This window comes from Argiope bruennichi, chromosome 4 (genome assembly GCF_947563725.1).
Source record: "Argiope bruennichi chromosome 4, qqArgBrue1.1, whole genome shotgun sequence".
Taxonomy (NCBI): Eukaryota; Metazoa; Arthropoda; class Arachnida; order Araneae; family Araneidae; genus Argiope; species Argiope bruennichi.
In genome coordinates, this window is record NC_079154.1 from 49,010,614 (window position 1) to 49,023,312 (window position 12,699).

The 12,699-nt window shown below is 29.0% G+C and overlaps 1 protein-coding gene across 2 annotated transcripts in view; it reads left to right on the forward strand.

Annotated features, from left to right (window-relative positions):
• LOC129966563 (uncharacterized) overlaps window positions 1-11,613 on the forward strand; it is a 28,776-nt gene extending 17,163 nt beyond the window's left edge. For both annotated transcript variants that reach the window (XM_056081012.1, XM_056081013.1), the window contains exons 2-5: window positions 156-412; window positions 1,437-1,727; window positions 6,647-6,756; window positions 11,427-11,613. In XM_056081012.1, coding sequence (XP_055936987.1) covers window positions 156-412; window positions 1,437-1,727; window positions 6,647-6,729 — 631 coding nt within the window. In that variant the 3' untranslated portion in view covers window positions 6,730-6,756; window positions 11,427-11,613. The remainder of the gene's footprint in view (window positions 1-155; window positions 413-1,436; window positions 1,728-6,646; window positions 6,757-11,426) is intronic.
• The last annotated feature ends 1,086 nt before the right edge of the window (window positions 11,614-12,699 follow it).

Consider the following 12,699-nt stretch of genomic DNA (forward strand, 5'->3'; position numbering starts at 1 on the left):
ACTATGCTTTCCTTGTTTTATGTGTTATTAAGAGCAGGTTGAGCACGCAGTTACTGTGACACATGATTGTGACATCACAAGAACTCTTTTTCATTGTCTCCAGTAGATTAAAAGTTTAAATTTGTGATATTTGATTCTATATATATTTTCCACAGGCATCTATCGATGGAATCATCGCTACTGTTTTTTTTGACGGTCACCTTGATGTTTGCTGGTGACCATTGCTTCTCTCAATCCATGTCCTGTAGCACAGTCAATGGCAAAACGATTTGCGAAAAGCAGAGTAGTGCTGGAAACACGGCTGGGGCATTCTCGAGTTCTTCCTTCGGAACAAATGGTGCTTTACAAAATGCAGCTGCCGCAACAGGCAATATATTTTCAGGCCTAGGAAAATCGTCCGTTGCATCAGCTGGTGAGTAATAGTTTCTTTCAGAGCCTGATTGCTCATGAACTGAATGGTGTGTATTGTTGATACTAATTAATATTTTGATTAATTTAATTATTTTGTTCCAGAAGAATCCTGTCAGTTTTCGATCTGGAAAATTTTGGATGCGGAAATATTTTTGTATAATAACATATGAATGATGATTTTCCTTTTTCTATAGTAGATACAAATTGCAGATGAAATGGACGTTTCATAAATATTCATCTCATCATAATAGGCATCCTTCCATATTCATCGAATCATAATAGGCACCTTTAACATCAAATTTGAGGATTTGATGCTAAAGGAAAAATTATTCCAAGTTTTGCAGGTGTAGGTGCTACTTTCTTTCTTTTCTAAAAACCTATTTTTTGCAGGATTATGTAGTTTTAATAATTGAAAAATGAATATTATAATTTGATGATAATTAATTAATGATAATTTAAATAAGTAATGATAAATAAATAAATAATGATAAATAAAAATTTTAATGATAAATTAAAAAAAAATTTCATTTACATGTGTTTTGGGGAATAAAGTGATCAAATAAGATATCTGCTCCATAAAATCCAGTTAGAATTTTTAAATATGGGTAAATGAAATTTCAGATATCCCTTTGAGAAAGAGATTTTACGCAATAATAGGGAAATGTTTCCTCTTTTTCAAATTCACTTAAAAGTAAGATATATGTTACCTTTATCACACTGTTTTTTTCGTTATTGTCACACTTTTCCTTATATTTAATATGCCTATTTATCATCTATATCGCTACACAATTAGATGAAGAAGAAGAATGTCTAAAGACCTAACTGTTAATGCCACGAGAAGAGTGACATCAATGTGGCTTAGTAGTACACTGTACGCGACTCCCACAAAAGGAGATTTTGTCCTTGGAGATCAAAAGTCCCCAAGGATAATATCCGTTGCGTGAATAAAGAGAAAACAAATCATAACTGAAATATGGTGGTGATGCATTGGAATGAAATATAATAACATGAGATTTCTCTTGCAGATAATCACATTGTTAGAAGAACAGAATTTCCAAATTTCTTTCCAAACTTCAATGTCCAACTTCCAAGAATGTATGTTCCTGGTCATCTAACTGGTGCTGGTGCCAGTGATGCCACAAGTTATGGTTCTAATACCGGCACTGTCGGTTTTAGTACAAGTGGCTTTCATGGCATTAGTAATAATAATGGAATTCCTGGTCCTGCTTTTGGTGGATATGCTGTTGCTGATTCTAGTGGCAATAGTTATTATGGTGGCGGTAATGTTAATGGTGGTGGTTATGGATATGGTTACGGTAATGCATTTTTATTCTTATAAAACTTTTAATGCTCTAGGCCTTCTTTCTTCACTCTAGCTTCTTTTCTTTCTGCTCTAACTATTCACTTTAATTTCTTTCTGTAAGACAGAATATTTTGCTTATCTTTGCTATTAACTTGCATGCTAGCACTTAAATGAGACATTCTAAAACTGAATAATTGCATGATTTTTTTAATGGGCTGAAAAAAAGTTATGAGCTACATTTTCTTTTGCGAAAGACGAAACTTATTATTACAAAATAAGTAGGAAAAAAATGAACATCGCATTAAAATTTAATAAAAATCAAATTGTATTAAGTATAAAATTGTTATTTATCAAATATTATTTAAATTTTCGAACAAACTGTCTCTAAATTCATCCAGAGTGATTCTATTAAAATTCCGCAAAACTTCATTTAATTGATGTTCGACATAATTTTAAATAATTTTGTATATTATATTTTCAAATAACTGCATTCGTAAAGCGAAAATCATATTTTTTGCTTAATTAATATTTAACTGAACTTGCACTCAAAAATTTCAATTCTTTTTGGTTTGTCAACATTTAAAGAAATTGATATGTCTAATCTGCTTTTTTTTAGATGGAGTAAAGGAAATTAATTTTGAAAATTATTGTTCTGATTCTCTTCTATGCTATTTATTGAAGGTTCAATCAAAATCAGCATTTTTTTTATATAATTCATGTCTTCCCACGTAACTTATTAAATATTAAGCTGAAATCTGAATTAGGCATTTTAATATTGTTAGAATATGAGTGAAATGCTAACAAGAAAAGAATGATTCATTCAATGAAAGGAATTTTTGTCCTTATATAATAAATTTTGAAAATCTTTTTTGATAGTTGTATTTCGAATGTTTTTCTGTCTTAGAACTAGTCCAAATGATGTTGTTATTTATTGGAATATGGAATGTTATTATTTACTAAGAATAAATATTAATATCTGGAAAAACAAGCTTCTCTCGGAAGTTTTTTTTCCTTTGAGAAAGTATTTAGATACGAATATCATATTGATTACATACGAATATTTTTCAATCTTACCTATATAAATTGATCATTTAAATAAAAAAAAATCATGAATGCGCTTAGTTTATTATGCTCTAACCACTACACTGCCCACGCTTCAAAGTGAACGTTGAATATACTCATTATAATAGTTTGTTATAAAAACGTGTGTGTGTAAAATTCCGTTTTTTCAGGAGAAACACCTATATAGATAAGCTTTAAAAGAAAAAAACTTCATATAAGTATAAAATTTGATCCAAATCACGAATGAAATAAATAAATTTATATTTATATAGAAATAATATATATATATATATATAAGAATTGCTTGTTTAAGTTATAAAATTTTATAGTCGGTAAACTCTTCAAAATGCGGGTGTTTAAGGTTCTTCTTCTTTATGATGCAATGCTACTCAAATAATTAATTTATTACTGACATATTTATTTTAAATAAACTTCGAAAAATTATTTTCTATTTAAGAATTTAGTTGGCATTCTAGGTTTCCTATTATATTTGAACTTCAATCCCAATTTTCTGATTTCATTCCAGAAACTGTATTTCTGTTTTGGGCGAACTCTTCTAATCAGATTATTATTAAATTTACCAAAGTAATATTCTGGTTTTTAAAATTTGTGTAGATTTGTGATAATGACAAGATGCTGTTTCCATCTTTGCTGAAAAATCATTATCTGCATTAGGACAATCTTTTGCATAGTTTGGTAGCGAAAAGTAATATTTTAAATAAAAATCATGATGGCTATGTAAGGATATTTTTATGCCATCTTAAAATACAAAATTTTACTTTTTCATTGATATTATTTTCAGTTTCTTAAATTTTTTCTTTCATTTTTTTTGAAAAAATTAAAAATTCAAAAGTAATTGAATAGATACAGACGATTTTGAAATAAAGAAATTTATAGATACTCCATTCCTAGGCAACGATGAAATTTTGAGTAGCCATATCTTTATTTTTTGACATTTTTGTTTTATTTTTTAAATACTTTTGACAACATTTCTGATTGGTTTTAAAAGAATGAATAAAAAAGTGCTGTTCCGAACATGTAGCAGAATTCTGGTAAAATATTAAAAAAATATTTAAAGACAGACGTTTAAGAATTTATATCAGGAAAAATGATTGATTTATTTTCATGTTTTTACTTTCTCATATAAGTAGCATAGAGAAAGTATGGTAATAAAAAAAATTCTAACTCTAGATTTTGACAAATCTTCACATTTTAGACCTTTCAGAGTACGAAAAACACATTTTTGGAAAATGTCCTTCTGTCTTTGACAAAAATAACTCAAAAAAGTTTTGAGCTAGATGGTTGAAATTCAGTATATGATCTTTATACCAAATTTGCAGATTTTTATAAAATTTTGTGTAAAATCTGTTAAGTGGAAGTCCGTCTGTCTGGCTGTTTGAATATAAGTGAATACGATAACTGTAAAACGAAGAGATATTGATAGAAAGATTCGGTACATAGAGTTTACATCTACAGAGTTACATGTCAAATTTCGAGCCAAGTCTATCTACAGATTGACTGTCTGCCTGTCTGTACTTTTAGAAACATGTAAACGTAACATGTAACATGTAATAATTCAAAAATGAATTTACTTAACTACATCAAATTTGTTATGGCATTTTGTGACTGTAAATGCGGTTTTCTGACAAATTTTTGTTTCAGATAGTAGAGAAAAACATTCTTAAAACACAAATTCAATTTTTTATTCTATTAACCGCATGTCGGAATTAACGCCAAATAATCCGCCAAGGTTAACACGATAAATTCAATAAAAATGTTAAATTAATGCCAAAAGTTAATATTTCTTTACTATTGTAGGTCAATATTATATATGACGTTCTCTGGTATGACAAGTTTATTAGAGAATATGCGAGAAATTTTTGCTCAGATCACTTCCGTTCATTAGTTTTGTTTATGAGAAATTAACTTTTAAGTTAATGATCTCAAAATATTTATTAAAGCCTTTCTTATCATTCAGGATGTATAAAAAAATTAGAAATATCTACATAGAAAGTATTAATATCGTAGGTAGAAAATTAAATGCTGGTGGCATTTAAAAATATCGTCTGGTTAAATTTATATTTTTCTTTTTATTAAAAACTGTTTTAGTTGTTAAAAGGATTTGTTAATTATAATATTTAAACAAAATTAGTCTTTACAATTAAAATATAAAGTATGAAAATATTTTAATATATAAAAATACCGTATTTATCAGCTGGTGAATTTATAAATTGCTTGTTGATAGTTTTTTTCGTTTTACAAAGTCGTAAGCTAGCATCTTTAAGCGAATAGCGTCGTCTATAATATCTTAACAAGAATATTGTAAAATATTTTTTTCTAGATTTTCTAGATTTCTTTTTGTATTATTTTCTCCATTTCTAAAACATAGTTAAGTTGTTTTGTATTAATTTTGGAATAAAATCTCTGGCCTGGAATTGCAATGAGCAGATATTGAAAGCTTTCCCATAATATAAAAATCCACTCAGCTTTTTTTCACAAACATGATACTGCTTCGTCGTATGTCACTAATTTCAAATCAGACGCATTTGTAGAAAATAATATCACAAACACTTCCATTCTGTCCCAAATCAGTTTCTAACTTCAAATCATTCCTGGCCCAGATATGCAAAATTAGTGAAAAAGGGGGCATGCTTTCTCTCAATAAAGGTTTTTGATGATTTATTGCAAGATTGAGCCGTAGCTTTTTTTTTTTGAGCTGAATGCTATTAAATCATACTAGAGTTATTTATAAAGAAATCTTGAAGAAACTAAATTTCGAATCTTGAGGAATTTGTCCGAAGAATCTATCTTAAGCATGTTCCGTTAACCCTTATGTTCATTTTGTATAGTATACCATACATACAACTTTATAAAATTATACTACCAGTATAAAATAATTTTTAACTTAGTTTTATTACACGATTTTTTAAAAAAAAATTTGATATTTTTTATAGCGTAAAGAAGCTACCTATATACATTTTTTTTTGTTTGCTTTTCTTCAAAAAAGCAATCTTGCCACGATAAGGGTTAACATCGGTTTTAATTTTTATCTAATATTGCTCGGATCTTTTAAAATGTCCATGAATGGTTGGTTCTCGCATTTTCACAAGGTTGGTTTTTAATGCTTGCATTTAAGGTGGGTTTACAGTCGACCAGTTATAAGACGGCCAGTGATACAACGCATGCGCGTAAAGGGACTGATTTATGTTTGCCACAATTTCATAAGATAGATTCAGGCATTCCATGCTTGGCTATAAATGGCTGTTTTGGCGTCCCTCAATTTATCTTTCCCATTGCGTATCTTATAAAAATAATGGATATTTACACAAAAAAAATATGGTAAAAAAAATAGGTCAACATACCTAAATTTGGAAAACAAAGAAAAAAAAATGGCAAATAAAGTGAAAAAACAAACAAACCTCGCATAAGAAAGAACAAAGAGCAAAAAAATGTCGGAATAGTCTATAATGAATGATCAATTTTTTTCATGCAATAATAATAATAATAAAAACCCGGCAAATTTTACAAACGCATGCGCAGTAAGAAAAAAATACAATACAGCGGCATGTTGTCGGGCAAGTGCTTACCATGGACCGAACAGCATTTTTTTTTTTTGGCCTTTCAGCAACTTTGGCCTTTCCCTACTGATCATCTTTGGTCGATCAACTGGTCGAGTGTAAACCCTCCATTAGGGCTAAAAAGGAGCACAAATCATTCACCAATATGTCTGCTTATTAATGTCAATATTCTGCTTATGCCACTGCCAAAATGCTTCATAAATTCAGTGCAATTTTATGAAGGTAAGAGAAATATTAATTTAAATATTTGGCTGTTTTGATATTTATTCAATAGTTTTATTTTTTTCTACAGGTAATATGGATGTTAAAAAAATTTTTGAAAGCACCGGTCTCGGTGCTGGTTTCCCTTTCAATGTTTTTGGAAGAAGACGTTAAATCAAGACCGACGATAGCACTCTGTCGGTAAGGATATTTTGCGATCATTAAGTTTCTAATCCCGATTTTGGAAACTAAAACATGTTGCAGTGATATAATGTTAAGATGATAAATAACTATCTATCTTTGGCAACCAATTTGTTCGCTAAGATTATTGGGTTTTTAGACGGTTAATTATTAACATGGGTTGTATTTCTTTAAAAAAGATTCACCTTGTAATTTGATAAAACTAAAATACATCAATTTAATAAAAATAGTTTACTGATAATTACAAAGTGTATAATATTACAAATAAAAGCGGAAATTCTACTACGGATTAAATGATTGGCAAAATCACGTGCTTGAATGTTTTGATGGCGAGTTTGAATTCCATCTTTGCATTTAAAAACATTGTTTGATAGTATATAAAATTGAATTAAAAATATTATTACAGTTAAATGAATAATTCTACGGATATGAAATTTATATCATTAAATAAGTAATTTTTTTCAGTCTTAAGATAATACAAAAAGCATTTTTATAAGATAATTGCTTTGGAAAATATGAGTATCAATTTCAATCAATTATCAGGCAAATCATAACGATTATGGCTGGACAATATACAGGCGACAAAATTGAAAATTTTTAATTTCTGGCCAAAATTTCTCGCCAAATATAATCGTGACAATTTTTTATTGTAACTTTATTAGTCGTTTGTCAGCATTTCTGTTGTACGCTCAGGATTGCAGTTTTTGGACGATTAGCACCAGTTTGGCAAGAAACCGTACATTAATCTTAAGTCTTAACACGATTGCTGATCTATCAAATGGTTAAGCCTATTTTTTGCACTGGATTGGAATTTTTATTTGAAGCTTATGTCTTGATTTCTTTTATATCTTCTTTCTTCTGACTGATAAATACGGCCAGCTTCAGAATACTCAGCTGCATGTAGCTGTCGATATCGTTTATAATAATAGCATCGATTATTCTGACCATTAGTCATTTTTAAGCAAAATTAATGATCACAAACGACGTAAACAAATTCTTTAGAATTTGAATTTAGAAGCGATGTTGAGTTGAGTTGTAACTTTTCAACAGATATGTATTCCCGCTTTTGATTGGCTGATTATGGTGCAACTGATTCTTGTGTCTTTTATAATTAATTGGCTCTTTATGTTATATAGAGAAATAAGATTAATTGCTCTGCCATATGATTGTGGCTTCATATAAATTGAATCTGTTTTTTATAGAGGTCTGGATGTCATTTATATTCGGATGGACATTTGGAATAAAAAATTAATTTCGGTCATATTGAGTTAGTTCAATTCCCACTCCATTTTTTAAAATCTCATTCGCCTCATTTTTTGTTAATTTCTCAACTCCCTCCCTTCTAAAAATAAAAGTAATACTGTGTATTCTTTTATTTATTTTTGACAAATAATGACTTACATTCCTATTGATATAACTATATTTTATATACCTTCTTTATTACGAAATCATCTCTGTCAATCTTCTGTGTTACATACGTATTTATTTTCTAACTATCAAAAGTTCACTTATTCAAAAGAGTTTACACGAATAATAGTTGGTGATGATTTATGAAATTTTCGGCAACAGCGACAGTTTGTAGCATGCATTACTGCACAATTTGTAGTCTGATGCACATTAAATCCGCCGAGGCTGAATGTCCTCTCACTGGTGTGGTGCTGAAGTCTGGAGAGAGGGTGCTATCTCAGGTGTCGTTCTCTTCATCTGACCACGGCTCAAAGTTGCGAGGTCCATCTCAAAATATCCCCAGTCCTTTTAGCTGGCACGTTAATGTAACTGAAATGAATTGAACGGCACAATTTGTATTATCGAACGATTGTTTCAAGTGCTAGATTGCATCTCTCGGTAAAATAGGATCTTAATATCTTTATTTATGTTATAGCATTAGCGGATTTAAACGTTTTGCGGCTTTAGGTAGTGCATATTATGACGATCCTCGTTTAATTGCTGGTTAATTTAGTTTCACATTTCAATACATCTTTAACTGAAATGTAAGCTAATAATTGAAATTTAAAATAATTAAAGATATTAGACATAGTTTTGATATCTTTCAGATATATTTTTCGAAAATATTATCTCATAAAATTTTAAATATATATATATATATATATATATATATCGTTTTAAAAACTGAGGCAGTTAATCGTTTTAATAATATAAATTTCATTTCCAAGCAATTTTTTTAAAAATTTTATTTGATACACAATCGAGAATGTTTTAATCAATATGATGAAATTGCAATTAATTTCAATTGGAGAATGTTTTTACATACTCTTCTGACGAGTAAATTACATAATGGAAATATTCGAAAATTAGTCAATACAATTTTAAATTAATGATTACCTGTAGAAACTGTATTATTAAATAAATATAATATTTGTAATAAAAATTAACTAGATATGACTTAAACTAAGTTCACAACTTTGGATTTTCAAATCGGAGAATTCACAATTTTCGCCAAGTGAGCTCTGTGTTGAAAGTGAACGGTTTGATACATGCTGCCATCTTATGAAAGAAAACTAAAACTTTTTTTACGTTGTGGAAAGAAAAAGCGCTTTCATTAAGCGCTTTCATTTAAATATACCTATCACAGATATCCAAAATCTTGGAATCTGTCCCTCGGTTTTCAGTGTCGGATTTTCTATTAGGCAAGGCAACGGCCTAGGGTGTCTGGACTTATGAAGAACTAACTGGTCCTAAATAGATTAAAAAATGTTGTAATCTATTTGAAAATAAATAAATAGAAATTCTATGAATTGTAAAATATTATAAATATAAAAGGCCACGATATTATTATTAATAGTAGTATAGAGAAAGTAAAAAAAATCGAACTCGAGATTTTGACGGATCTTTACGTTTTAGACTTCCCTTAGTTCGAAAAATACATTTTTAGAAAATGTCCGTCTGTATGTCCGTGACAAAAATAACTCAAAAACGCTTCAAGCTATACAGTTGAAATTTGGTATACGGTCTTTACATTAAATTTGTAGATTTCTGTCAAATTTTGAGCAAAATCTGATCAGAGGAAGTCCGTTTGTCCGACTGTTCCGAGTATAAATTGATATAATAATTACAAAACGATGAAAGCTAGACAGATAAAATTTGGTGCACAGATTTAACATCTATAATGTAATCAAATATTGAGGGATATCTAACTAGGGGTTGACCATCTGTTGGCTTATAATTTCAGAAACACACAAACGCGATAATTTAAAAATGGAGTAAACGAAAGGATTAAATATATCAAACTTGGTATATGATTTCGTTACTATAAGTGAAGTTCTTTGTCAATTTTTTAAATCGGTTTGGAATAAAACACGTCTAATACACAAATTCGATTTTCACACACTATTAACCGCATGCTAGGGATGAATCGCCCAAAAACTCGCCAAGAAGGACACGAAAAATTCAATCAAAATTTTAGCCGAAAGTTAATATTTCGTAACTATCGTACTCCAATGGCTCCTTCGCAGGGCTTACATCTTTATGAGAAAGAATGCGAGCGACCACTCTCGCTGGTTTTTATTTTTATGCTTTCATTATTGCGGTATTTAAAGATAACGAGCGTTTGCTTCTTCAATATTATGTATAAACATGGCTAAAGTTTATAAGTCTTAGTAAATAAACAAATAAAAGCAAAAATATTGACACAAAATTAATAAAATGAAGAAAAGTTACCTTAAATAAATTATTAATAAAGCTGATATAGCTAAAAATGTGTTGAAATGTGGAACTTAATTGAGCAATCTACGAAGCGAAGGGCCTTTTAATGTGCATTGCCTGAGGGCGCAAAAAATCTGAACCCGTCACTACTGTTTTCGTTGCCTCATACATTGAGTAAAAGGCATGCTAGATAAGTGACATAAATCAAAATATATCTGTTGGTGTGTTTTTATATTCTCTTATGAGTATTGTATATTGTATTTATGAGTATTAAATAATCCATGATAAAAACCCCTCAATTTATATTATTTATTCTTAAAGCATATCTGCCCAGAAAGCAACAGGTCAAGAATATTTGGAAACACATATTGTTATTAGAGATTTTAAAAGTCATATTGAAGAATGTTGGATATGACTGGATTTTCGTCATTTAGAAATATAAATAATTTTATTTTCTTAATAAATTCAGTAAATTTCTACATTCTGATTTTTCATATAAGTTAAATTAATAAATTCCTGTTTTTAATTAATTAAATTAAAAAGTGAAATAACGATTTCATTCATTTTGAAAGTTTTGAAGGCCAAATTAGTAACTAAAAAATTAAGATGAAGATTCTAATACGTTGATGATTTTTTTTTACTAGGAACTTTATAAATAATTTGATTTTCTGTGAAAGTGATGATTAATTTGCTGAGAATATAATAATTCCTGCATTTCTAAATACAAGAAATATCATCACTGTAACGTTACATTATTGGAATAAATTAGCTACATTTGTTCCCAAGCTGCTGTGTTTGATATGTGATTATTGTTATTGCAACATAACGGCAACATAACATTAGTGGTTCCAACTTTACTTAAAAATTCCTAATGTTTTGTTAAGTGTTCTTTGTAATGCATTATATTTTTAAATAAGTGTAATGCCGTATTTATTTTAAATCTTTTTAAAAATAAATTATTTGTGTTTTGTTTTTCTGATTTTAATTTTTTTTCTTTTTCTTTTCAGGTCGAGAAACGAAACTGATCGTTAAAATGTAACATATCTACTGAAAATAATTTGTGAATTGTTTGCAATCTGATGTCTCAAAAAATATCGTCCGAGTTTAATGTGTCTTTAATTATGAGATTATGTAACGAAACCACTTCGTTTTTGTTACTTCTGATAATGAATATATAAGAACTGTTAAAACTGATTTTAGTTCCAATTATTTTTTTTAATATTTATCATTGAACACGAATCTAATTTTCTATTATTATTATCTGATACTCTTTTATTATTGATCATGGTACTTGTGAAATTCGTGAGTTTAATAAATTAAAAATACTTATAATTTTCAATTTTTTTTATGAAATTTACACCCAAGAATAATTAATAACACACACATAATTAATTATATTATGTTATTAATATTTGTGTATCTACTTTGTCTCGGAACAGTTGTGGTGTATGTGTCCACTCCTTGGCGACACACGATCCTGTGTTGTCTAATTCTTATGTTTACTCTCGACGGGATTCCTGTTTTTCACAGCCGTACAGGTTGTCTATTAAATTGAGCATTCTACTTTTTAATCATTATGATGGTGGACATTTTCCTATGCGCCACAGTGTCAGATAAAATAATTTAAGATACGCTATGTCTGTCCGCTACGAGATATCTTTCCTCTTAATGTCTAAATTGATGGTAGTCGCTATAGTAACGGGAAAGTTCATTTCAAATAGGAGGAACCCGAGGAAATCAGGGTTTTATTTTGTCTTTATAACCAATTTGAGGCGGAAAAGAGCTATTGTTTACAGATCTTACTTTTTCCGCAATTGCACACGCCTTTATGTTCAGTTAGCTTGTTTTTAAAATTTTTATTGATCTTTTACTGGTTACAAGGAATTGCATTTTATTTTTGTTAATTTTTTTCTTATCACTTAAATTTTGACATTTTTTAAAACACCCTTTTAAGTTAAGATACTTTTATGAATGCCGGCATGTAAAGTTGTTTTTAAGATTGCAGAGTTTTGGTCAGAGGGAGCTGTAGTGAAATCTTTGGACGTTCTTTTTCCAAAAGCTATGAAATAAGCGCCTCACGCGACTGGAGTCCTTAAATTAATACTAAGAGAATTGGAAATGATGTTTAAACACTGGATGATATGAACATTTTGTGGATACTTGGAAAACTCCATTAAAGATCTATTAATCAAAATTTTGAAATTTACGTTTTCGATCAAATGTATTATAAGACAACAATTCAAGATTTTAACATTCGACAAAGAAAAAGGAACAAAAAAA